The 27,956-nt window shown below is 44.4% G+C and overlaps 1 protein-coding gene across 1 annotated transcript; it reads left to right on the forward strand.

The window, feature by feature from the left end:
- Nucleotides 1–5: 5 nt before the first annotated feature.
- Nucleotides 6–27,956, forward strand: LOC119379349 (nose resistant to fluoxetine protein 6-like). Its single transcript, XM_049412105.1, has 7 exons — nucleotides 6–190; nucleotides 13,581–13,792; nucleotides 14,796–14,907; nucleotides 17,282–17,366; nucleotides 21,378–21,469; nucleotides 23,527–23,706; nucleotides 27,859–27,956. Exons 1-7 carry the CDS (start codon nucleotides 43–45, stop codon nucleotides 27,954–27,956), a joined length of 927 nt encoding a protein of 308 aa, XP_049268062.1. The 5' UTR covers nucleotides 6–42.

A 27,956-nucleotide genomic window follows, 5' to 3' on the forward strand; every position in this document is an offset into this window, starting at 1 on the left:
GGAGCGACGACTCCCGACGAGTTCGACGCCTACTACATCGGGATGCGGAAGATGATCGGCGAGGCCATTGCCAAGGCCCCGCCCACTTTCATCCGCAAATTGCAGACGGCCGACGTGTCTGTTGATTGCTCGCTGGGATTGCTCAAGCTGGTGCGCGGTTTTCGGAACTTGGAACCCTGGGCTCTGAAACGTAAGTCACCCGAAGGCGGCCTTCAGCGCATGCGTGTAAGAGCAAGAACTTCTTGGTTTCAGAAGCTCTTGCTCTCCCTGCTGCGCTTTACACCGTCGTAACAAGATGAAAAAAGAAGAAACTGCTACGTATATATGTTCTTCACGTCTTCTTTTGTCTGACGCTAGAAATGTTCTGCAACGCTCGGTTCTGCATTCATCACGCATAGTCTTCTCTTGCTTGGTCACAGGAGCAGCTGAAACCTTTCGGAGGTAAAAACTGCTACAACCTCTAAGCGGGACCTCTGGTAAATCCTGTTCGCAGAAAAATGGAATCAGACTTGTGCAGCTGCTTGATAAATATGGGTATCATATTAAGCTTTCAATGTTACTATTTTTAACCCCTTTTCGCGAAGAAAATCTTTGAAGTTTCTAATGTGAGCACATTTTCTCAATGGCCGGCGACCGCTTACGGCACTTGTTATGATTTGACGAAAGGTGTGGAGATGGCCAATTCAGGATGCTGCTTGCGGAACGGATTTTTTCATATGGGCGCTGATGGTCTACGTGCCGTGCACTCTCTCTCTTTATACATAATAGTGGTTATATATAAAAACGCTAAAACCCCATAATTGAATGTACGGATATGAGCTCACTTCCGACAGCGTTATGTAAGTGAAGGCATATTATATATTCTCTTAACTGCTACGTATTTCTTTTTGTCGTTCCGCGTGCCTAAACTGTAACAAATGAGGCTGCGGGCTAGCACGTAGTTGTGCCTGTGGAGTTGTACTGATCCAGTAACACTTATTTACGCGCTGCAATGTCTATAAGGGTGCTCCTCATAAATGACAGATTTCACTTGTTCCAAAATCGCCGGTTTCTCATAGGGGGGAGGGGGGGGGGGGGCAGGTGTGCACATTTCGTCGCTTTTCGATGAAAGTACGAATAATATTAGGTCACGGTACAATGATACATTTTCATTGTTACTGAACAAAAAGGTATTTCATTCTTCATACTAGGTAGATCAAAATTGCTAGGTCCTAGAGCACATGACAAAGCCTGTAAGGCCACTTCACAGTGGCAAAAAAAAAAAAAAATTAATAAATGATTTTCAGCGTGCCAGTATGTGTTACGTGACAAAATGACAAAAACGCTTAGTAATTTGCTCGTCAAGGAAATTCATCGATTCTTATCGCTCACACATGATCAAAATAGTTTTAGTCATTTGTGGAAAAATGAATTGATTGTCAACGAACAATTGTGTGTGGTTTCTGTGAGACAAACGTCAAATGCGAAGTGCGTGTGTGAAAGTTGCAAACTTCACTGTGCTTGTTTAAAAATATTTTTTTCTTGCCTCATTTATGCTAATTGGATTGCAGTGCCATCATTAGCCTATTAGAGTGTACTAGCGCGGCGATAATAGGCTCTGTTTAGGGTAACGATAGGGCAACTTCAGCCGATGCAACTCGAGATGAGCCCGCGGCTTCGGCTCTCGTGTGCATATGCAATAGCCGGGTCATGTAGCCTAACGTATGACTCATTTATGGTTTTGCTTATCTCCGGATGCAAAGACCCTATTATCAGACCCTTTGGGCTCTACTTCCTAACTTGGCGGTTCACCAGAGTGTCAGACCTGCCGCGGTAACTTAGCCCGTAAGGTGCGGCTCTGCTTATCTCGAGGGCGTGGGTTTCATTCCCGGCCACGGCGGCCAGATTTCGATAGGGGCGAAATGCAGAGAACGACCCCCGTGCACTTATATTAAACGCGAAGCATTTATTAGCGAACCTTTGGCACTTTGAACGTTTCTATCTACGTATCTATCTATCTATCTATCTATCTATCTATCTAGCCGCCAACGTCTGGGTGCTCTCCTGATCGCCTCTTTAACTTGGTGTGACTAAAATCGGCATGGGAGGGTAAGAGTACTTGACGAATATGACAGCCGGGTCATAACATGAATAACGTAAAAATCCTGTCGCGTACGTCAACCCTTTCCTCCAGACACGTGTGGCACATACCCGTTTACCATGGGCCGCGGTGTACGGGTATGCGCCACAGGTGATTGACAGTTTATATCTACCCAGGAACGGCGAGAACAGACATTGGTTACTTAAATGCTAAAGCGTTAAGGAAAACCAACGTCGGCAGCATTGACTCAACGAATAGAAAGAATGAAAATTAGGATCCCAGCAGGAATCGAACCCAAGAATTCTGCGTGGCTATCAGGTATTCTACCACTGAGCCACGCCAGGTCTATAAACTGGTTTGAAAAAAACAGCCTACGCAGGCGTAATTCGGTACAACGTCAATTGTGGTTGTGGTGCTGGCTATCTAATTTTACAAGAAAGCAATAAACGCTACATATGTACTCCTACGATACAGGCGTCATATCAGATTAACGTTTGTGATTCCAGTGTTGGCTCCGATTTTATAGCAGCCTAATAAACACGACATTTGTATTTCTATGATTCAGCAAGCTATATTGAAGCATTGCTCGGCCTCGGAGGAATACATTAACTAAAGTTATGTATGATATTCACATGACTGCACCATAAAGTGCACCTAGTTCCGATAATATTGACGTATGTACTCTAACGTAAGGGCTGACGTTACGTCACACCATAAGTTACCCTTTAAACGCCACTGTTATTGACGTGCCTGGTAAGCCCACAATGTGCACACAGCTACTACACTTACAAAAACACGTCGATCCACCTCGTAACACTTGGCTCAAAGCCATAAAATACAGCATAGAAGTGCCCGAGGACTGCTTCGCATGAAACCCATTCCCACAACGCGTGGGATCTGCCGATTTTTTTAAGTGCAGGATAAAAAAGAAAACCAAGGTGGTCAACTTTAATCCGGAGTCCCCCGCTACCGAGTGCCTCATTATCATACCGCGGTTCTGGCACTTAAAACCTGAGAAACTAATATTATTGTTATCCTGCCTCCACAGAAGTCACCCTGCATGCTTCTCGCTTCAGTCGTTCAAATCGTCGTGGTGGCGTTATTTTGAAGCAGTATTGTCGGATCCAGCTGACGTCTATTGTGTATGCACTTGCCCCTAGCTGCAAACACGGCCTTGCTTGCGACTTGCAGATCGAGTCGCTTGAGTGACAAGCAAGACATTCGCCGTGCGTGCCATGGAACTATAGCTCGTGGGGTCAATCTCGCTGTATTTCCGCCATGCCGCATTGAATAGACCTTCGATTTCTATGCGCCTCGCGTACATCGAACCTTGGAAGGAAAGCGAGCGTTATCAGAGCGCGGGAAACGGCTGCCATCGTCGGTGGCCGTGGCGAAACTTGTCTGCGCAGAAGATTTTTTTGAAGCAAGGACAAGGACGAGGCAAACCCCAGAGGCACAGCTTTTTGTATTTTCGCACTCCCGTATAATGTCGTATACGCGTTCGTCTTTCAGGGCGGCATTTGCTTTTATTTGCGCGCAACATAATCCAGCTTTATTTCTATGGCGACCAGATTTTGCTTTCTTTCTGAATACACTGCTCGAAATTTTTTCAAGGGTAACGGGAGAGTTTCTTGTTTCCATGCTACGAGCTACGCAGTTCGCTCACTTGAGATTTCGAAATAGTGTACTGCGCTCAGTGTTTTTGCCGAGCGAAATAATTTTAGGTTTTAAAAGTGTCGTTGCGAGCGTTGGTTAGGTTATTTTATGTCCAACACGCAAACTTTCGTTAGCATCCTCTCTTGTTGCACATGTACTTTTAACTCGGCAGGTTGATGAGAAAGAAGAAGACCTGGACTGTACATATGCTATTTATTAAGGCTAAAGCCCTAAGTGCCTCATCAGACGAAAAATGTCGCGTGCCGCACAAAAGCCCACGTGACCTTAATAAAAATTTTATAAAAATCAGGGTTCCAGCCAGAATTGAACCCTCGTGCATGCCTTTTACAATAGTAATGTTAACAGTCACAGAATTACACTATGACTGCGAGACATGCGATGAAGTAATATTGCCAAGGTTTTGTGTTTTTTATTGCACTCTTTATACCTTCTAAATACCCCGGGGTGAGCAAGACACATGAGAATGAATGTACTGTAGTAACAGCTTAGAAGCAAAGCACACCCTTGCTTCATATTAAGCGTAAAGTGCCCGACTCCTACGCTGATTTATAAAAGACAGCATTTATTCGCGAAACTTATTAGTAAAGTGCGTGCCCGTACCAAGTTTTTCTGAAATGGCGCCTTTGGTGTTAAGTTTTTCAGCTGTAGTCAGCAAACCACAAGTTAACTTGTCGTCCAGTCTTAAATAGTTCCGTTATTTAGGAAGTACAGTTTAACGAGATGGTTTACGAGAGATCATTTCTGCTTTCTTTTCAAAAAAAAAAAAAGAGAAAGTTAACATTGTGATGTACTTGTCACGAAGAACGCTTTCGCACACATGTGGAGGTGGTCCATCAAGGCGAAATCGAGATGTGCCTCCACAATACAACCAAGGTTACCAAGCTTCCTGCGGGCGGTACTGGTTTGGTGCAGATGCCCATGCCGTACCTGACAGCAACGACTTCATCCCAGTGACATTGCCCTTCAAAACCGGCTCCAAACTGGGTCTCGTATGTTCTGAACGTACCTCCGCGTTCGACCTCAAGAATGCATTAATACTTCTTGTTATTAAGAAAACGGCTGGACCGGAATGTGGTGGGCAGCTTCTTGTGGACGCCTGGGTCTTTGAAATTGACTTCGTTTAAATGAATCCCATAGAAGGGCGCTTTCGATGAGACCCTCATCTGAAACGCAGATGAGATGGCGGCGAAGACATCGCATCTGTAATCTTCAGGAGTCAAACTGATGCTAATGTTTTCTCCTGGCAAAGAATGTCGGCGAAGGTCTCGTAGGCAACTTCGTTAGTCCCAAAGGTTCATTAATTGTGCGTTAGAGAGCGTGCTGCTACGTAAGATGCAATAAATTGTAGTTAGGTAAAAAAAAAATCAACTAGTTCGTGCTCAGTTACACGGTTAACACAAACAGGACCAACAGAGACACAAGTACGAGAACAATCGACGTCAATTTGTAAATCTTTGTATCCGTCTTTGTTCAGTTGAGATGGGACGTGCATACTATATGGCCAAAGATAAATTTACAAAATTTGCTTAGTAAATATTTCGTTGTTAAATATGATATTATATATTTCGTTAAGAGTAAGCTGAATACAATGGAGGGCAGGCAGGCTCAATTCAGTTTTCGCATGGAATGATCAGCAGAAGACAGGTAGTTCATATGTATGCACATGTGACACACTGACATCTTTATTTATTTATTTATTTATTTATTTATTTATTTATTTATTTATTTATATTTTTCATTACATTCTGTTTAATATTTTTTTTGACGGCTGGCATGTCCTGGTGAAAAAGGGATTACTTTCGATTTATCAGTGTCGCGGCGCTTATTACTTAATTCCTGGAAATATTTAAGGCGAGAGTAGCGATTCCTCTTGTACAAGGTAGGCAAATTGGTTTTGGCCAAGAGAGCTCCTACTGAAGAACGACAAAAGCCGTTATATACAAGGCGGACAACCTTTTCTGTGTTTTTCTCTTATATGTCATTATCAGCTTTAAGTAAAAGGGTCCCAAATTATAGTCGCACAATCAAATATGTGTATGACCGATGTTCCGCCTCTCGGAAACATGGTCGAATGTGTTGTATCAAGCCAGTGGCGTAGCCAGTAATTTTTCGGGAAGAGGGGGGGGGGGGGGGCATTCATCCATCCTTTATGTATGTTCGTGTGTGCGTTTGTATGCGTGCGTGTATATACACACATGTAAACTGAAACAAATTTTTTTGGGGGAGGGGTGAAAGTTTGAACACCCCTCCCCCGCTCCTGGCTACCTACGCGAGTGCTTCAAGTCCACGGTTACACCGGAATTATGTGTGGCAGGCTTGTGAACACGCGCGCGGGTGGCGTTGCGGTATATGCAATATAAAAACGCGTCTGCGCGGCCGTATACATGCCCTGGGGTGCTATGCAAGATGGCCCGAGTTCGGCGAAACTCGGGATCTTTCCGAGCTCTGGCGACACCCCCTTTTGAACGAGCTAACAGTACGAGAAGGTGAAATCCATCCCTCAGCGCGCACTCCGTTCCATTGGTTACGATGGAACGCGGCGTCACGTCAAGGGCGGTCGAGAAGGTTGGGTGGTGTCTTCAAACTAGAGGCACCTTCTTTCACTTGTTTGTCGTTCCACTGAGTGCAGGAGAGCACCTATGCAAGAAAAGTGGCAGAAAATTCCGCTAACTATATTTTTTTATGGTGTGCGCGGGCCGTTTGAATCCATTTTTAAACGTTTGATGTCTGCACTAAGTATCCTTTAGAATAATCAGCACAGTTGCCTCTGAGATCAGTTCCGACCGAGCGCCTTACAACACCGCGGCTGGAGCTAATCATCGAGGCCACGTGTATAATCAACATGGTCGGCCTGTACATTCCAGCGCGTTGCTCCGCCTGCGCGCGCCCTCTTCGTCCTCTTGTTAACCGTCTGCTCGCTCTCCGAGCAGGTGCGCCCGGCTGATTAGCTAATTGGCTGGGCGGTATACCTAGCTAAGTCAGGACATGCTATGACGAAGCTGATTAAGCCAAATCATGCCAAGGCCCTGCTAATTAAGCCACGTCTTACTAAGACCATGTTAATGAAGTCGTGTAAAGCTAACAACAAACTAATTATGATCATGCTAATTAACACGACACCAATTAGGAGCGCGTAACCAGAACCAAAATAATCAAGACCTTACTCACCGAGGTTGTATTAATTAGAATAAGGCTAATTACATCTGTGCTATTCAGGACCTTGCGAATTAAACCTGAGTAATTAATGTCGTGGTATTGAAACATTAACAATCAAGACATGAATATTCAATATCATATTAGTTAAGACCAAGCTAATTAGTGCCACGCTAATTAAGATGACGCTAATTAGGAGCACGCTAATTCAAACCAAGCTAATTAGGAACTTCCTCACTAAGTACGCGGTAAGACGGCCGGACTGGAAAGATACGCGTGCGCGCTCCGTCTTACGGCCTTCGCAATCGAGTTAAACACAATGGTAGCGTTTCTCCTCGGTTAGTGCCATTGCTAACTGCGAGGGGCGCAGCGACCCTGCCGTAGTTATAGGAGTTTTCCCTTGCTGCTTGCAGGGAACATGAAGGCAAAAAAAGAAAAAAACGCGAGCGCACGCGCAGTCGCGAACGCAACGGCAGGGTAGCAGCGGCAAACATGGTTGTGCGGCGGGAGGTAGAAATAGACGCATTGCGAAGGCCGAAAGACGGAACGCGCGCGCGTCTTTCCAGACTGGCCGTGGCGGTAATTATGATCGCGCTAATTATCATTATGTTAAGTACATTCGTGCTAATTATAACCTTAGTAATTCTATCTGAGTAACTAACGTCGTGTTAATTATAGCATTACCAATTAAGACAACTATTCACTGCCATGTTAATTAGGCCTAGCTAATCAATAGCACCAATATTGACACCGAACTGACACGGTCATTACTCCGAATCAGACCAAGCATACTGAGTAGACGAACCACGTAAAAATTGGCCGCGTATGTGCGTGCTACGCTGCAAATGCCGTCGAAAGACGATAGAAGAGCGCTGCGTGAGATATGGGCGCCATCTGGCAATATGTCGGGAAACATGAGCTTGTGCAGAGGGTTTCCTTCCTCCGTGGCAGAGGGCGTTCGTCGGTGCTGCATAGCGTCGCATTTTCAGCGCAGCCGCATTTCCAGCGCAGCTTAAAAATCTAGGATCTTTAGAATTACGTGTCTTTGTATTTTCTATAAAGGAACACACAACCTAATACTTACCTAGTGATGTTGCGCCTCAGATATGCGTAATGGCTGCTTTTTGATCGAAAGTGTACACAGATATGAACCTACCCACCAGTTCAAGATGGCGGGGCCTTGGGCAGTGGTTCAACTTTGGCCGGGTGGCTGAATCGGGTGACAGACAGACAAACAGAAAGACAGACAGACAGACAGACAGACAGACAGACAGACAGACCGAAATTTCTGCGTTTAAGTTCCCCAAGAAAGACTATCGTCTTTAATAAGGTGGAAGAAGCTAGGTGACCACAAGCTCCTCCGATGGCTCCAGCCTTGCACAAGTAGTGCAAGCTGACCAAATTGTTTTATATGCAACGAAACTGCTTAGTAGCGTCCACCGCATGAAACACTTGACAGGCACATCGGCACTATGACAGTCACGAGTTGAACTGGGGCCTTTTCAGAATGAACAAGTTTGTGCCCGAGTTCCTGCGTCAATCAATTTGATTGACAGGCGCCCGCGGCGAAGAACGGGTCCGCCCACCGCGTTTGCTCTTGCCGAGCAGCAGTGCTCGATCACGCCGCAACGCGAGCGAGCGGCATGATTAATCTATGAGCCTAATCGCACAGACTATGCACACACGCACGAAGAACTAAATGTTCTATCATCACGTGGCTACGATTGTCTCGCATTCAATTTCACCGCTCTCATGACGTACCACTCACACCTATGAAGCAAGCGCCCCTGGTGGGATTTGCGGCGAGAAATGTTACTATTTACTTCTTTGTGGAAACATTGTTTCTACCGATTTGCTACTACAGAAAAATCTTGAGACGCGTAATGTAAGTATAGCAGTAACCTGTCAATGTATTTATCTGTAATATTCCAGAGAAGCGAAACGAGCTGCAGCAGAGTGCTGCGTGTGCGCCCTTGTTGCCTTCGAGAGTGGAAATTTTCATGCTGCAGGTGGAACGAAAGAATTTTCCGAAGGAGGACAAACGCCCACGAACACGCCCGTGGGATGCGCGATGATTAGTTGGCAAAAAGATAGTGCGACAATCACGCTGACGTCGTTGCACTGTTGAAATGTTGACTGAGTGGCGGGGCTGACGCGTTCGCACGCGGTGTTGCTTTGAAAACCGCCGCAAATGCCGCACATGAGTTTGTGACGCCCCATGCTCATTCTTGTAACCGTTTTTATCAACGCTGCTATCGCGTGTTCCGCACTATCTTCCTGTCATGACCGCCGTAATGCGAGCTCGGAGCAAACTCGTGTGCTCGGGAAGCTCGGGCCATCCTGTATAGCAGCCCTGAACTCGCAGGATAATGTTACTGCGTCTGGTGATGTCTCTGCTATACATACTGAGGACGGGAACGTGGTATCTACCGTGTTTACATCGCCGAGTACACCCCACTGCGATGTCGAAAGGTTCATGGCTACTCAATTTGAGTGGGTTAGTTGGGATGACACCACTGCTGCGGTTGTTGTCGGTGATTGCGATGTAGATGTGTCGGAACCGAAGGGGGAGGGCTTTACGCGTTTCTTGATGGAGACACTTCGCTTGCGATGTCACACCGGTCCGGCCCAACCAACCCCCCAGGAGCGTACGTGCATATATTTGACATTATCAAAGAACATGTCTGCAAATTGCGAGTATGCCAATCAGTGTATATCATAGGTATACCTGCAAAGCTATTGTGACCATCGTTACTAAGGGATAATGAATGGTGCAATGAAGTCTTTACCACAAGTTTCTTTTGTTTTTGTTTTTTACCACGATGTTTGCAGCTTCGCTGGTCATCCACTTTCGCAAGGCGGAATGGTCTTAATTTTTTGTTTTGTTTCACCGACTAAGGTCACTTCAACGTGTTGTGCGTCATATATCCTATCTCTTCCTGCTAGCCTGTCCACAACGCGCACTATCCACACTCCAGTACCGCAACTCGGTGGAGTTCGAGGTGAGCTGAACCACCTTACCGAAATATGCGAGACGTTTGCGCTAACAAAGTGTCACTTATGCTTTTGTGTAGACCATTTTCCGCTTGTGTTCTTCTTACAAAACACAAAAATCAATCACGTAATTCAACATAAAAACAACTTCTCGTTGGCGTCACTAAATAAGAGCTTGGCAAAGCACAAGCAACGGTGACGGGCTGAGTTCTGTCTTATACTGCCACGCTAGCCCTTTCGCTGGCTTAGTGTGGAAGTAATAAAAGAGGATGTAGTTTTGTGAAGTCTTGTAGTCACAATCAATTGGTACGGAGTACACGACGTGATGTAACAGTCGCTTGAGATAGCCTGCTTGTTCATTCATTTTGCGTCCTAAGTGGACTTCGTTACTATGTCGCTCGAGACCGTCCACAGCCTTGTATAGGGGCTGTTTATTGATTAACATTTTCACTCACAGGTGCTTGCGATTTGCAGCTTAGCATTTATTGCATAATTTGTAACATATATAATTGTCCGCGAAGTGGTTGCAGGATGAGCACGCTCTTCCTTGGATTTCTCGCTTTCTTTGTTCATCGCTTCAAACTGCAATTTCTTAGCGGGCAATATGTTGGCAGAACACGTTTCCCTGTGCGTGAGAGAACTATAGGCGAAGAAAGCTATGTCCCTTTCTTCGAATGCCGTCTCACGGCTCTCGTAAGGCTGCCACCGCCGTGGTAGTGGCAGTTCGTCAAATGCGACACCTCGTTTGTCGGCCCTACAAAGCATGCTCTGAAGGCCCACATTTGAATGCCCTTCGAAGAACAATGAGCGAAAAAATTCGGCAGATCCCACGTACCATGGGAGTCGATGTTATGCGAAGCATGCGGCGGGTAGGGGACGGTGGCGTAACCTTTTTTTACTGAGCGACACGTTACAAAATGACGCTAAAGATTTGTATAAATTTTATACGCACACATATATATGTTGCAGAGCCGCATATGTGTTATATAACCAGTTGTTTACGGTTACGTATGCAACGTTACCAACGCCAGTAGCGGTAAGCTGATACGTAGTGCTTATACCTGTCTCAAGAACGCACGCACGTTTCAGGAACCCGTGTACATGTGTGCAAGAAGTTCTTGACAGTTCTTGAACAAGGGCATCATCACCGTAATTAGTGAGCACCAGCAGCTGGTCATGACTTGTTATAGTATCCGGTCGTGATCGTGGTGACGAGGGGTCCATGTGTAGTGAAGTATGTGGTATAGTAGAGCTGTTGGAATTCGTGGATCCCTCGGTCATTTCGTCGACAAATTGTCTGTCGACAGAGCCGGCGACATGTCGGAACCTGAAGCCACCCATCGCATTGGTGAGGTTCAGGCCGTCGAGGCTGGTAGGCCTGGATAGTGCTACGTAGACCAACATCAGTGGATGGTGTTTGTCGTGTTCGTAGACTACCTGGGTGTGTGTGGCCTACGTAGCCTAATCTACAAAGCGGATGTCAATCAATCTGGCATCATCCTCGGTCAGCATGAGGCCATCGCCCAGCCTCGTAAGAAATGAAGAGGACACTGCGCCGTTCTGGTGGACGAAGTGCACTTTACGGTGTGGTGATGTGGACATCATATGTAACTCTCGTTAATGTATTCCTCCGGGGTCGAGCAATGCTTCAATATAGCTTGCTGAATCGTAGGAATACAAACGTAATGTTTATTAGACTGCTATAAAAGCGGAGCCGACACTGGAACTACAGACGTTAATCTGATACGACGCCTGTATCATAGGAGTACATATCGTAGGAGTATCATGTAGCGTTTATTGCTTTCTTGTAAAATTAGATAGCCAGCACCACAACCACAATTGACGTTGTACCGAATTACGCCTGCGTAGGCTGTTTTTTTCAAACCAGTTTATAGACCTGGCGTGGCTCAGTGGTAGAATACCTGATAGCCACGCAGAATTCTTGGGTTCGATTCCTGCTGGGATCCTAATTTTCATTCTTTCTATTCGTTGAGTCAATGCTGCCGACGTTGGTTTTCCTTAACGCTTTAGCATTTAAGTAACCAATGTCTGTTCTCGCCGTTCCTGGGTAGATATAAACTGTCAATCACCTGTGGCGCATACCCGTACACCGCGGCCCATGGTAAACGGGTATGTGCCACACGTGTCTAGTGGAAAGGGTTTGACGACGTACGCGACAGGATTTTAACGTTAGTCATGTCATGACCCGGCAGTCATATTCGTCAAATCCTCTTACCCTCCCATGCAAATTTTGGTCTACACCAATTTAAGGAGGCGTTCATGAGAGCACCCAGACGTAGGCGGCTAGATAGATAGATAGATAGATAGATACGTAGATAGAAACGCTCAAAGTGCCAGAGGTTCGCTAAGAAATGCTTCGCATTTAATACTCCTGGGCAGAATTCCACACTGATGCATTTGCCCGCCACGGTGGACTAGTGGTTATGGTGTTCGACTGCTGACCCGAAAGTTCACGGGCAGGCCCGTAGACAGGAATTGATTCGGAGAGGCACTTGCTGAAAACCTTGACTATGTGAGAAAAACACTCATTTTTATTATTTATTTTTGGTAAAAACACGTACTTCACCAAAATTTCGGGGGGAGGGGGGCTAGCCTCTCCCTCCCCTGGCTACGGGCCTGTTCACGGGTACGAATCCCGGCCGTGGGGGCCGCATTTTCGATGGAGGCGAAAATGCGTGAGACCCGTGTATTTAGATTTAGGTGCACGTTAAAGAACTTCAGGTGGTCTAAATTTCCGGAGCCCACCTCTACGGCGTCCCTCATGGTAATTTTGTGGGTTTGGAATGTGAAACCCCCAAAATTATTATTATGCATTCTAAGTCACACGCCGGCGCGTCTTATGCAGGCGATGGCTCATCTTCTCAGCATCTAGTCACTTGCACCCAGAAACAAGCAGCTTTACTGCTCAAGCCTACACACTACTAACGGTAGTAAAGCACAGTTGCGGTCTGACGTAATAGAGAGACCGCGTTCCCTGCGTGACGGGTGTGGTCAGTTTCGATATCGTCAACAAAATTCAATGATGAAGATCTCAAATTGCATGCAACTCTTGTGATTTCAAAAAAAAAGCTATGCCATAAATTGCCACGCACTACATCTTTCTAGTATAAATATCTGCAATCAAGCCAATAATTAAAAGGTAATTAACTAATTTCTGTTAATTAGTCGTGTCAGTGTTGTTTTAGGTGCGGCAAAGTATTTCAGCCTCGTCATAGAGCTTGTGTGCGAACACGACAGGAGCCTGACTCTCACGTGATTTTTATAAAAAATCTGTATTTTTTGAAAGAAAAAGAAAACATCCAGTACTGGCAAACTTCCGGAACTAAGAGCTCTTTTTATGAGCTCTTTTTATCACTACACAACTCAAGCTTCTTGTATCCATTGCACACCTCATTTGTCATTGTCAAATTTTATTGTATCTATTTTTACGCATTTATACGGCGACTGGATTCTGTTACTTTTTACAGCCATGTAACATCCACATTTTACATGCCATGCTAAACTCATACAACGTGCTGGCGTTATTTGGCCGTAAGTGTGTCTTGCGCTAAAATGTCGCAATTATCTCCACCATCTTCAATTCCGTATAATAGCCTTTTGTGCAATGATTTGTAATGTTCTTTGCCTCACATTTGCATTCATTTTGTGCACGCAGTGTTCGACGCATCCGGGAAGTATCCTACAGGCATGTTCCAAGGGTCTCGTGCCGATATGGGTGCCTTCGACGAGTGCTTAGAGACCGCTGTGCTCGACGGTTCTGGCCGCGTGACTTCGCGAGGCCAGTACTGTAATTTGATGTTCTACATAAAGAATGCCACAGCATGGCAGAAGAAGATGGAACCCGTCTTACAAGTCATGCATCCGAGTGTGAGTGCCTCTAATGGTTTGCTTCAATGTGGCGTGCTCTCACGTCTGAGTGAAACGTGAACACTAGAAAGGAAACCGGTAGACACATTTCACTTCCCGCTATTACAGGTGTGTGTGTGTGTGTGTGTGTGTGTGTGTGTGTGTGTGTGTGTGTGTGTGTGTGTGTGTGTGTGTGTGTGTGTGTGTGTGTGTGTGTGTGTGTGTGTGTGTGTGTGTGTGTGTGTGTGTGTGTGTGTGTGTGTGTGTGTGCATGCGTGCGCGTGTGTGGCATTCAGAGAGGCGGTAAGTTCAGGACTACGTACAATTAAGCGCTATGGCCACACGGCGAACATTAAAGTAATTATCCTCAATAGTTGTGTTACCTCGCTTCTCTCCGTACGCGCTTCAATCCGGCTTGATAGTAAATGCCGGCAAAGTGTCTTTACTTGAATACATATAACCACAGACACAAGAAGAAACTGGAGGACGCAAGCGCACGTACTCGATAGATTTATTCAAGTGAAACGGCGGAGAAAACATGCAACGGAAAACTAATCTTATGATCTTATCCAGTCGTAGCTATAATCATAAGCAACATATTCCATGTGTCGTCCCCCATGGTTCAACGTTGGCATAGTACCCTTTCGAGGAAGGGTAATTTGTCTTCATGAGGATGACATGGTATAGGTTTAGAGATGTCACACTTCTATTTGCTGAATATTAGGACTACAACGGTGTTTGAGGATATATGGAAATGTGAGAAAACCATGCAGTTAGCGCCATATCCTCCTTGAAGCGCTCAAAGAGCCAACGGTCCGTCTGTCTTATGCGCTGAGGAAACTTAGGAACCAATTAGGAAACTAAGCGGTCCTTGAACATGTGACGTGAGAATAAGCGGAGGCTTTATTTTAAAATCTTGTTTCGCATATATTTTTTCTTGTGCATGCCGTCTCGCTGACCACACATGGTGTTTAGCGTGGCTTTTCCGTCAATACTTACATCTCTCTTCTTTTTTTTTTTTCAGATGTACCAGTTCAAAAATTACTTCTTTCTTGAAGAGCTCCCTATCGTTCGCCTGGGCATCTGCGTTTTGGACGACTGCAGTCAACGTGATCTACAAGCTATTGTAGACGCAGGTACGTCCAACACACTTTTGGTTTAACGTTTTTCATCATGTCCCCCTTTCCTACAATGTTACGCCAATGTTTCGCGAAAACTTGTAAAAATATGTACGCCTGACATCGAACAATTTGACATAAACATGCGAGGACCTTATATGAAGACCGGTATGTTACCCCGTTTTATATTGAACATTAGGTATATGACCTATAGTAAGTGATTGTAAACTAACTTTAATCTTCATAGCGACATATATTTACACCAAAGCTACTGCGCGAAGCTTTTCTTGCATTCACGCAGCTGGCTATTTAACAGCCTTTACTCGAAGCCACGATCAAAGTACAGGAAGTGACCCGCGCCGCTTAGGCAGGGTACACTAGTAGACATCAACATACACTATCGAAGGGAACAAGCACCTCTATAACGTGTCAACATTGTTTGAATCAAGAGGACACATTGGAAGTTGAATAAGACGGAGAGAGAAAGATAAAAGTTAAAGGAAAGACAGGGAGGTTAACCAGAGGAAATCTCCGGTTTTCTACCCTGTATTTGGGAAGGGGAAATGCGGTTGGAAAGAATTAAAGTGAAGAAAAGAGTCACGATACTCCAAAGTCATAACAATAGCGCCATCCGAAAGCAACACACAAAGACAATCAGTGAACTGTGACAACGTGTCGTTCAGCCCGGTTTACGTATGTAACCGCACCAGCGCCCTCAAAGCGGCTCACGTTGAAGTTAGAGTGGGCCAGAGCCCTAGAATGTTTTGCTCTGTCAGAGGGCGGTTGTATCGGAGAAGGTGCGCGATTTTTTCGCTCTTGAAGTATATCGTAAAAATAATATAAAAAATGTGTACAGTTTTCTAGAAGTATATTTTATTCTTGATACGGCAAGCTTGCAATAGAGGAGTGGATAAGGTGCACAGTTGACCGGGCAGCGCGCACGCACGCACGCACGCACGCACACACCTACACACACACACACACACACACACACACACACACACACACACACACACACACACACACACACACACACACACACACACACACACACACACACACACACACACACACACACACACACGCACGCACACACACACACACACTGTGTGCGTGTATCACATTGCCCCGATTTTTTAAGGATATTTAAATTCCCGGTATACGCATCGCTCTCTGAGTTATCAAAAGGCGTCCCATTTCGTGTTCGGCAGTAATTTTTAATGCTTTTTTTTGCCTTTGGTGCACCTAGTGCGTATAATAACAGAAGTGAGAGATCTCCACACAAGAGTATTGTCTAAAAAATACTTTAATATATTTCAAATATTTGCGAGAAACAATCGCAACCATGTCTAGTGAAAACCTGTTCGTGGTACTCTATTGCCGCAAAAAGAAAAAGCGGGGGGGGGGGGGGCTATAACCCTGCTTCGCACATATCGAACCTATGTCAGTGATACAATATGATTGACTATGTTGCGTTAATTGCAGCTTCAGAATGCGCGTAAAAGTTTTTAAAATGTTCTGCTTAGCAGCGAGACTTCATATTTTATTTAGAATTTTCTGCATGTTCCGTACAAGAGACTGCTTCGGATCATGATTGTAACACAGAGGTGGACGTGGTACAGATGTTGGGGCAGCACTTTTCCACTTGGTGGAGGCCCTTGTGTCGGGCAGAACAAGGGAAGGTGAACAGTTCCCAACGCGTGTTCATTTCTTTTTAAGCTGCAGGAAAGAACCGCAATTGTGCTGTAGTGCCGATAGTAAGAATAACATGTACTTCTTTGATCATCGCGCTACTATGTTGTAAATAGTTCTCTCCAGGTATTGTAACATGAAATTTTCATCTAACATTTCGTAAAATGTAGCACAATGCTGTCTTTCTGTTCGTCTAGCCTCCAACGTCTTGATGCCGTCGTATAGCGGTTCTATTAACAGTTTTATTAATTGGGTATATATCAAAATGCGCATGACACGTGTATGACAAAAATGAAGGACGTGTCATCAAATGAATGCCTTTCATGCGTAGGACATATATTTATGATGACATGGATGATATAAATGACATGATAACGTCGTTGGGGGACAGCGGAGGAGGTATTTAATTAGGATACCAGTATATGTATGACATAACGTAATTTACATGACGCACGTGCCGTGACACTACCGCCTTTACCTGCATAATACCACCACTGACTAATGTTAGCTAGCGGTGGTGAACTGTCGGCTAATGATGGCTAATGTTACGTGTCTGTTATAATAATGTAAAAAGTAATGCCGATGTGCTACTATACCGCTGACTTACTCCATCATATTCTTCGCACGCTATGACAGTACCTCTTAGAAAACTTCGCCGCCAATGTTTTTCTAACAGTTCTATTTTACATAATTTCTACAGTGAAGCCTTCAATTGTGGACATCGAGGTATCCACTTGCACCACAATAGAGCCTGAGCCATGGAATGCAACACAAAAGTCCATTGTGTAAGTAGGATGCGGCCCTCAGTGTGGAAAGGATGAATTCACGTTGTCTACAAACGCTGCCAAACGTGTACGCGGTGCGATATCTGTGAAAAAAGCTGGACATTACCCGAGGCTTCAACACAGCCTCAATTTAGGAGCAGCTATTTGTGATACTGTGTGTTATAAATGTGTTGTTGATCCACCTTACCTGCCGTAAGCTAGAAATTAGCTCCTATCCAGCCTTTCTAAGCAGAATCGGCATCCCTCACCCCTGGAGAGCCCACTGCTTACGTCGCACAGTGTTGGATTTTGTAACGTTGAAAATATTGGTGTAATTAAGAAGAACGTTAGCACATAGACTTATCAGCCAGTCTCTCTGTGTTTGCGGCAGAATAATTGCTGAGTGTGCTGTCTGAACCCAAGAAGCAACTTATGCGGTCCCTTCTAATTGCGGCTGCGTTATACGGCTTAGTTTGGGCATTCAGGCATGCATGTACGTGTGTGTGTTCACACAGACACACATGCATGCAAATTAGGTTGCAGTAGACGAAATGTCACGAATGTCTGACCACGTTGAAGCCATTCTAAGTAAACAATGAAGGTCTGATGCCACCGAACACTGCGTCCTCTAAAAGTATCTGAAGAAGAGATATTTTTGCTTGCTGCTGACACGAAAGAGACGGGTTCGATCTTGGCCGCGGCGGTCGCGTTTCGATGGGGGCGACATAATAGAGGCCCGTGAACTTCGATTTCGGTGCCCGTTTAAGAACCACAGATGGTCGAAATTCCCGGAGCCCTCCGTAATCATCGGTAATCATAAGCAATTACCGATTATCGGACAACGAAGGTGTGACACTTTTTTTTTCTTATTTCCTGGTCAACGTTCCTGTTTTTTGTCCCTTACTTTTTTTTCTATACATATTCCTCTAACATATTTAATTGAGCTGCATGCTCCCGTATAATTTCCACCGTGGATTTGTAGAAAAGATACAGGGGCGAGCACTGTTGTGGAATATATTCTTAGAGTTTCTCACGCATTATCGAAAAGGCGCAGAAAGAGATAACGCAGAGATACCGAAAAAAATTATTTTATTTCTTTTTGTGAAAATGGTTCTCGTTCTTTTTATTGCACCGAGGTCCAGATGCCTGCCTTGGATGCTTGCGGATCAGCCTCGGTGTATTGGACTTGTATTAGTGTAAAAAAATAAGCAAATTTAATCGACATAGCATATGACAGGCTTTGCTTTGCTATGAGAAGGCCAAAGCATTAAACAAACCAGTATGTGGACATGGGGTTGCTAAAAACGGCATGATTACGGCTGCGTAGCAATATGGACGGCGTGATTAAGGCTTGCATGGCGAATTGAGCAGTGGGAACCGCTAGGACGAAAGAAATGCACGAGAAGACATGACTTAACATGCACGCAGCAGAGTTTTGGCTTACGTGCATTGTACTGAGATTTTTCTTATTTTCTACTGCTGATCGAATATGTATGACATCCCACTTGTATACAGTTATTAACCTTTGGCGCAAACCTTTAGCCTTTAGTGCAACGCTTTGTTTTATGTATTGTCATGCCCTCCTTTCGTCCCAGTTTTTCACGCTGCCGACTAAGCCACGCATACATGCCAACTCGCTCATTTTTTGCTTCCGATGAGACATTCAGCCTCTTTTTTAGCACAGCGAGCTTGTTTTCTCAGCGTTCGTTATTGTCCTATAACATTAATTCTTGCAAAAGGTCACTGAAAATATAAGAAAATTGTCTCAGTCGTTTATTTCTACAATACTAGAACGAAGGGCAACAATGTTTTCTTCGCAGCCACGCCTAGCTAACATGGATCGCGGAACAGTTTCTTTCCTATCACAGCGTGGTTTCACAGTGACCTTCACGTGACGATGTAAACAGTTACGTAGAATGCGGCGTGTGACCTATATATGCTAACTTAACTGCCACGCGCTGAATGCAGTACCTACTTCACGTTTTCTACATCTCATAATCGTGTCTGCAACTGTCCGGCTTGTTCGACCACGGACTATACAAGCGAGTTTTCTCACGAACACGCTGATTTTCCAGGCATAATAAATAGCGCAAAACAGACACGAACACAGACACGCATCCTACAGGCGCTGGAGTGACGACCGCCCTATTGCAAGCGTTTCTACTTCGGCGTCTGCTCTGTGCCGCTTATTTCTGCTGAAGTATGGCATACCGACGAGCTCAAATGATTATTCTGCTTCAAGGTGGGGTGAGAATTTGTTTGGTCGAAAAATTCGATTTTGAGATTTTGCAATCATCTGATAGAGAATTTCTTTATCTTTCAGAAAATATATCACACTTGGGTGCTTGTGGTTTCAAAAAAAATTTTTTTGGTCGTTTTTCTTCAATGCGAGGACAGGAAATGTGGGTGTATCCCTACGTAATCTATGCGTTTTTTCTCGAAGCAACATTTTCGGAGTTTGTGTATCCTTTTCTCGGGAACTATCGGGCATATGAAAACAAAAATTCTCATGTTAATTATTGGTATTTACATAACTGAAACTAAAATCGGTAGCCTAGGTGCATTCGTATATTTTTATTATAAAAACAACCCTTCATAAGTAGCAATGGTAAAACATTGGCAAACGTAAAAAAAAGCATAAGAAATCCAGTTTTTGTTGTACGCTCGCAATTTTCGTTCTACTTCTGTAAAGAGTTAGTAGCTACTCTTGTACAAAATTACAATGTTCTACATATAGTAGATCTTAAGGGAAAAAACGCATATTTAGAAAAATTAATAAACCAAAAATAAAAGACACTAAATACAATTTAAAACTAATTTTGAGCTCCAATGGAACCTGCGTTTATCTTTAAAATTCCTTGCAAATTATATAGTCTTACCTTTTATTACCACTGCTGTACAGCCCAATTTCGAAACTCACTTGCAGAGTCTCACCCCACCTCACGGTCACGTCATATTGCTTCAATATATCAATGACCGTTCAGATAACTGAAGTTTCGAATAATGGGATATTCGCAAATGCTTTATTTCTTTTAGGAATGCGAAAGCACAACTCCTAAATTAAGCGAAGCCGTAAGAAACCTTTATTTTTGGCAGTATTTTTATTTCGGAAAACTTGTCTTAGTGTTCACAGACGGAAATTCCTGATGTAACCTCGCTTGTTGTCTAGGACGGGAGTCCGGGAGTAAAATTCGGTGCTCTTAAGAAAGGAAATGCCTATGGCCCTGTCGTTATAGAAATTTCGTATCCTTATTCAGAAGCGTTAGTATATTTTCGGGCTCGTATCTACTCGGTATCGCTGGATGCAAGATGTGCAGAACATGTAGTAGCTATACTCGATTGAAAATGAGCCTTTCTGCTGATCGCGATAAACTCTACATTCCACCGGAAATTTGTTCGTTTGCACCTCATGTTCAAGTTCAAGTTTATTGTTTCCTTAAAGTATTACATAAGAGAAAAAATTATACAGAAATATGCCTCATAGTTAAGAACTGTAGTGGGGCCTCTTGTTATTATTTACACGACAGAAATGAATATGCGTCGGTTGAGAAACAGAAAAATATACAAAAGTTACATATTGCTTACAATGGTAAAGAAACATATGGCAGCACAATATTTCATTACATAACACGAACGAGAAAAAAATACGTTGGAAAGGTAGTTTACAAAGAAATAATATAAGCGTTTAATGATCGTTGGTATGATGGCTGTGTAGATGAATATTTTACATGAACTGTTAGATTACTGCACAGTTTCACAATTGCAAAACCAATAGTTAGTTTTCCGCAGTTGCTTTGTGACTTAGGAAGTAAAATATTATTTTGTGAAGAGAGCCTATAATTATTTGGATTAGCAAGAGTGTTTCAACCAATGCCATAAAGTAATCGTTGGTTCTTAAGCACGCGATAAATGACTATGCCTTGATTGTTCGACCACGAGCTCGACTGATTCCTACAAGCTCGAAGGAGTATACATATATATTCATTGTAGCTAGCGCAAAAGTCTAAATTCTGTCTTTTCTTTGGGATGCAGGATACTTTTAGGATTTCTAGTCATCATCGTTGTTGGCAGCACAACAATCGACCTCTTCATGCAGTCTACGCGGAAGCTTGCTGGAAAGCACAGTGAGTTCAGATATTATGTTGTATATTTGCTAAATCTGATTTTTACCGCGCTTTGTATTCCTCTTTCTATTAATATTACACAGATATATACAGAATAACTGTGAAATGGGCAAGTTGCTTAAGATACACGGTTAGGATCAGCGCAATGGACAACTACGACAGTCTTGTTTGACTTCTCGCTGAGTTTGTCGTTGTATGTTGCGCTCATCTCAAGCACAGGTATGTATTTAGGACATCCTGAAAGTAGCGGAATACCGAATTTCAGAATAGAAGCCTGCAATTTCACTTGTTTCGTTGACAGAACGTCATTGATTACGTTAGATATTAGTTGCAGCAGGATGCCTGTTTATGTAGGTGACTAGAGCGATCTATTTTCAGTTAGTATCCTTGTAATAGCAGCAGCATCTAGATATACTACATAGAAAAAATGTGGCTAGAAGGTAACGAACAATACGAAATACGACAAGCGTGCTGATAAATTGTTGATGAGGTAGTGCCGCTGGATTCAACGTTTCGACAAAGAGGCTTGCTTTCAGGAAGGCAGAAATTGCCTTCCTATGAGCTACTAATGAAGGCAGTTGCTACTATGACTAAGTCAATTCGTCTTTTTGAAGCGTTGGCTTGAGCGACATTGTTTGTTCAGCGATTTCTCATCACTTCAAGCCTCCATTTTGCCTTGAACTTCTGCGTTGTTTGGATATGGCAAACGAGAACATAACATACAGGAAATTATTCTGCTTTGATTACAATGTAGAAAGGATTAAGAAGGAGAACTGTACTTGGAGATAAAATTTATATCTTTCATTGATAATGTAAAGGTTGTCGCTAACTTAACACACATTTGGACGCAGCGACATGAGAATCGCGTTATACATTAATGTTCATTTCCTATTGCTTTTGCTTCCGCGCAATTTCTCGCAGCTATACAGCCCTCTAATTAGAATAATGCCGCCCTTTGGCTAGGGACTGATCACATTCAGCGTGTTCGGTATACCTGACGATTTAGAATGCTAATAACGGCATTAAAGCAACGACCTGCGTCGTTATTGGCAGTGCTCCCAAAGTTTAAAGGGGCTGCCGTGGCGGCACTTCTTTAGAACCTGAAGGGGGTTCCCGTTACAAGAACAAACATTTCCCCTGCGAAAGTGCGCAATGTGGTGTTGCCTTCAAGATGCCCGTGGCCACGACGCAGCAGTCTTAGGGTGCGACACTCGGGAGATTTACGGCTTGAGCAGTGTCTGTCAAGTGTGTAATTGCGTACATGGGCGCTAACATGGTTTTAAATGCCTTTATTATGTGGAGAACAGACTATACCGGCGGTTTTCAGTGGCCCACTTTCGGTCAATTTCTCATGGCTGTCGTTTATGCCTCTGCATCCTGCTTGACTGAATAAATTCGCGACTGCTTGACTACGTAGTGGTCTTGGTGATGACGATAAAGACAGGATTAGCCTGATATAGACAAGGTCTGTCAAAGCTCCAGTGTACACTATTTACACTCTCTTCCCGTGTCATAAGTGTGCGTTGACAGTAGTTCACTAAGTCATTCTGTTGGCAAATGAGAGCGCAATGCGCAACACATTATTGCAACTAGCCGAATAAAACCGTTAAAGACGAAAAAAACTGAAGCTTAAATAGGATCGCAACCACACGCGTAAACACACCTTTCATGTACTTGTTCGTAGATCATGAATTAGCATTTGTGCCGCCAAATAATTCGCTGTTGTAGGTCTTGCAAAGACAGCGACAATTTGAAAGCAGACCCTACTAAAAAAAGGTGAAAGCAATACAAAAGCAATCTGCACCCCAGAAGACCATCTTAGGTTGTTGGTGAAGCTGGCTGCAAAGTCACAAAATGCGATAACGATTTAGAATTAATGGCATTTAAGACTGTAAAAAGTTCCGTTTAACTCAACATTTCCCGTTTTCAAGCGGCGTCGAGATAGCTTCACCTAATCACACGTGATAGGACAGGGGCAACTGAATGTGGACACTTGGCTGCCAGCGGTTATTTCGCTATTGCGCTAATAGTTATTTCGCGGCATTTATGAATTACAGGTGCGCTCATCGCTGTTGTTACCGCGTTCTCGGCAGCGGCTAACACGCGAGCGCTGCTCAAGGTTGCCGACAGGGCTGATGCCGACCACTACCAGCTGCAGTTCCTGCACGGCCTGCGATTCTTCAGCCTCGCCTACATCGTCATGGGCCACTCCTACCAGACCATGTCGGACACGTGGTGTGAGCAAGTTATAGAAAATTGTCTTTCTCAGTGGCGTGTGTATGTGTTGACTTTTCGTTCTCGTTGTTGCTGCTACTGCTGCTACGTAACCTGAAACACGTGGAAGCTGCGTCAATATCAAGGCAGACTTCAAGAAATAACGCTAGAACTAAAACAACACGAGGATAATAAGAGCTGTCGCGCTTGCATGCACGCATAAAAATGCAAGGCCATATTGCTATTGGCCGCGAGATCGACCTATAGGTGGCAGCAGCGTCGCCGCGTTAGTGTGGAGAGGCGGTCGAAGGCGCGTATACAAATGCACACAGCGGCGCTTGGTTGTGAGCAGTTTCAGTCGATTGTCGGCGAATAAAATGCGTTGTTGCTGCTTACTGGTAATATATACACTCCTCATTGTTGAATCGATGCACGAAGATCATCTCACGTTCCTATTACTAGTGAGAGAAGCGCAATCTGCCGATGAAAGGGATGCTCGCCCTGGATGAGAGTCTACGCTTACGCACTATATGACGTTTTTTGTTTTCTCTGTACGTGCTGAGCTTGTGTTATGTGTACTACGCACTGCTGTAGCATGACTGAACTACTTAATTGTTTACTTCTTGTTCATTTGTACACCAGCCCATATTCCTGTGCAACGAGTTCAATAGCACTGTTCACGCGAATACGCATACGCAGGTAAAAATTGAGCACATAGCTTTTATCGATTGATTACGTGCACGACAGTGATGCAACAAAGGTCCGGTTCTTTTATGGAATAAGTGTCTTTTTTTTTTCAAAGTAATAATGTCCGCTGCCTTCCGTCAATTTATAACAACTCCACACAAACGCTCAAGATAATGTGAAAAAAAAAAGGATGAGGTTTTGCATGAAATTATACGACATAAATGTAAGGCACGCCGTCGGGCTAAGCACACGGGTGGTTCTGCATAAATTTCGCCCTAAGTTAAAATTGCGCGCGGCAACACCGTTTTATCACTGCCGTGTCCTTCCATTGTCTGTTGTTTTTTCGGGGGGACAGTTTGAGTACCGAAGTCTCAGACTTCACTCGATAGAAATATTTCGCTGTAGCGGGACCACGACCGTAAAATAAAAGGACGTCTTAAGCGCAACTAAAGGTCATCATGAACTACAGTGCCGCAATTATACACCTAACAACAACGCGAAAGTGCATGAGCCTCGTTTTTGTTTACCACCGAGTCGCTTAAACGCTGCATTCACACACAATTGAATGCTCCTCATGTTTGGGACTATGCCAAGCGCACTTTACGATGTGCTTGAGCCAGAAAGCGGCATCAACACTGAAATGATTCCGGCGAACGAAGGGTACGACACCAATACACAGCCCTCTCGAAATTCGCACTCACTGATCTTATTACAATGCGCATGCGCCGAGCAAGCCAATTTGCTTCTGTACACTATGTTGGGTATACGTACGAGCAGTTAAAATCGCGCTAACATAACAGAACAAACCGCCCTTTGAGAGCGTGCAGGACGTACGCGCACATGCAAACACGGCGTGGCTAGCAGACGACGCAGGGAGCAATCCACACTCGGCGTGCTTCAGCCAGAAGCCGCCAGGCGGCGACTCCGCTCGATCTCGCGGCCAATACAAGAAAAGCCAATGTCGCGTTGAAAACCATGTGACATTCGTGGCCACACTTAAGGCTAAGTAAATTTGTGAAAAACGCCATACGAGACAACACGTGGGCGCAGTAAAGGGGTCGTGAACCACTTTTCCAAGTAATGATCTTATGACATCAGTATCGGAGTATACTGCCTCCCGAATCGATTGTCGCAAAAATTTCTCGAATCCGTCAAGTATGAGCGGAGTTACGGGGGTTTGGAGCACGCTCTCAGCGCTTTCTCTCTTTTCTCGTGCCGACGAGCGCACTGTAAGCTACTCAGGGAGGGATGGCACATGGGGAAAGAAGTTACGTCAGCGCGCATCGTGAAACGCGATCGCTCTCCCGCTGTGATTCGCGTGCGCGATTGCGGCTACCATGTACTGAGGAGTGCGGCGCCGGCAAGTGGCGGCACCCCGTGGCAAGAAGCGCATCTGATCCAAACGCCGCTCTCGATTTATGTCGGCTATCGGCCAATGAAGATGCTATGTCTTTTGCGACGTGAACAGGCAGATCGCGACGTCAACGGCCAGACGCCCCGCCCAACGACGAGAGTGAGAACCGACCTCTGTTTGAAAACAGGGCGCCTGAGAAAACAGCAACTTCGCGTTCCGCTTGTAGCCTTTACGCGGCGTGCACAACTGCAATATTTGGCTAGTTGATAGCAGTGTGAGCTTTCCGCAGGATGTGTTTTTTCAACAAGCCCAAGGGGTGCTTCATGACCACTTTAAATTGTGCCCACGTATTTCGCCCACGGGGGAGGAGGGGGGTAGAGGGCAAGGAGAGGGCAGAAGATGTCTTGATCCAGTGTTCGGAAGTGCCAACAAAAGAGAAAAATACTAGCCTTAAGAAAACCAGTCCTCGACCTCTTTCCTTAGTATCTCCCTCTATTAGTGTTGTCAATGCTTGGTCAAAGAGAATCCTATTGATACAGTCAACCCCTCAAAAAAAAAAAGAAAAAAAAAGGGCAATTAGTTTGATGCATTGGATAATACGATACATACGTTTTATTGAAATTACTGTATTTTCGATGGAGATTTTGGTGCGCATGTAAGTTGGCTTCACGGCACTGCTCATGATAACATAAAAAAAAAAGACGCAAGACGCCTTCACATGTTTTTTATTTTGTATTTTTCCGTGGTTTGTTGTTATGGAGATGCGGGGTTATGTGCAGAGGCGGGTTATACATGAGAAAATGAGGTATCGATGTAACTAGCTCCTCAAAATGTTCATACGCAGCTGTACGTATACACGTCGGGCGCCCGAAGCCTTTAGTCTGCCTTGGCCCTAAAGTCGGTCTTGTTTTTCGATATCGTATTGAGCGTGCTTCTTGGGATGCTGGCGGCGACGTAAGGCTTCCTTTACCCACGTTCGACTTTATTGATTATCGACAGCTTTGCGGAGAACCGCAGGTTGTTCAGTTTTACCTCATCCGTCGCGTTAACAAAGCGAGCGGACAAGCGAAAGGCGACCCCGCACGACGGGCTTGCAGCGCAACGACAAGTAATCATGGGGGAAATCATGTGATAGAAAGCCGTAGTTTCTTCGCTCCGTGCGGCACCCTCCTAACCGCACCACTCGCTTTCCCAAGTGAATGCGGGAAAGTTCCCTTCCGAGAAGAAAAGCCAAATATTTGTCAGAGAAAGTCATCTCCTAGGAGCGTTTCGCGCTGGCCGATGTTCGATATATCAAGGGTTGCGGCTATTGTTGTTTGATGTAACCGTAGATTTCCCTATGCGTTGATGTTAAATCCTTTCCGTGTTCGAAATTATTTTGACATATAGGATACTTCGATTTACCCGAGTTCAATATAGTCAGGTTCGACAGTACTCTGCAAAAAACCAACTTGTCCAACAAGCAACACTTTTGAACTCTGTCATAACCCTGCATTGGCAGTATCAACAGGTTTCTACACCATTGCGCATGACTAACAGTAGCGTATATGCATACTTCGATATAATCAAACATTTCGTTTCTGCAGGTTAACGCCTGTGGGTAACCACAGTTTACAGGCATGCGAAGCACATCGCCTTATAAATTCTTATCTTTGCCAGCTGAGACATATTTAACCGGCAAAACAAATTCGAAATATTCTTCAATGGGTCAATTAACGCCACTGAGTGCCCATTCTTAGGTGGCGCAACCTAATGTGCTGGCAAATGCAAGGATTTCTTTGTTATCGTTTATCGCCTGAACGTTGACCTTCTAAGAAATTTATAAGAGAATGTTTTTTTTTTGTTTCGGATATGACTATCCATCAACTAGCTCAAACCAAGATCATGATTGAATACTGCGTTCACGCATGATCGTAGGAGTGAGGACTGTATTGGTAATGTTGCAAATGAGTAAAAAGTCATTGGTACGCCACAACGTTTTAACAATAGTTTAATTTTATTTCGCTTGAAAGTAGATATTGTAGCCAGTTTGACTGCGGCATGAACTTGCAGGCATGTGTAGCTGTTGCGCGGCTCAGTTCACTTTTGGTACCGAAAAACTGAAAAAGTTTTTTCTTTTTCTTTTTTTTTTCAGCTCGCTTGCAAAACTTGCTGTCTGGCGTGAGCCACTGGCCCAACATGATGATAGCGGCTGGATTTGGCAGTGTTGATACGTTCTTTTTCCTTAGGTGA

The sequence above is a fragment of the Rhipicephalus sanguineus genome, chromosome 1 (assembly GCF_013339695.2).
Source record: "Rhipicephalus sanguineus isolate Rsan-2018 chromosome 1, BIME_Rsan_1.4, whole genome shotgun sequence".
In the NCBI taxonomy this organism is placed as follows: Eukaryota; Metazoa; Arthropoda; class Arachnida; order Ixodida; family Ixodidae; genus Rhipicephalus; species Rhipicephalus sanguineus.

Excerpts from the sequence above, each read along its gene's own strand:
- LOC119379349 (XM_049412105.1), top strand. The coding sequence starts at position 43 with ATGCGGAAGATGATCGGCGAGGCCATTGCCAAGGCCCCGCCCACTTTC. Across the intron at positions 191-13,580 it reads GGAACCCTGGGCTCTGAAAC|TGTTCGACGCATCCGGGAAG; the intron begins GTAAGTCACCCG and ends TTGTGCACGCAG. Across the intron at positions 17,367-21,377 it reads GCAACACAAAAGTCCATTGT|GATACTTTTAGGATTTCTAG; the intron begins GTAAGTAGGATG and ends TTTGGGATGCAG.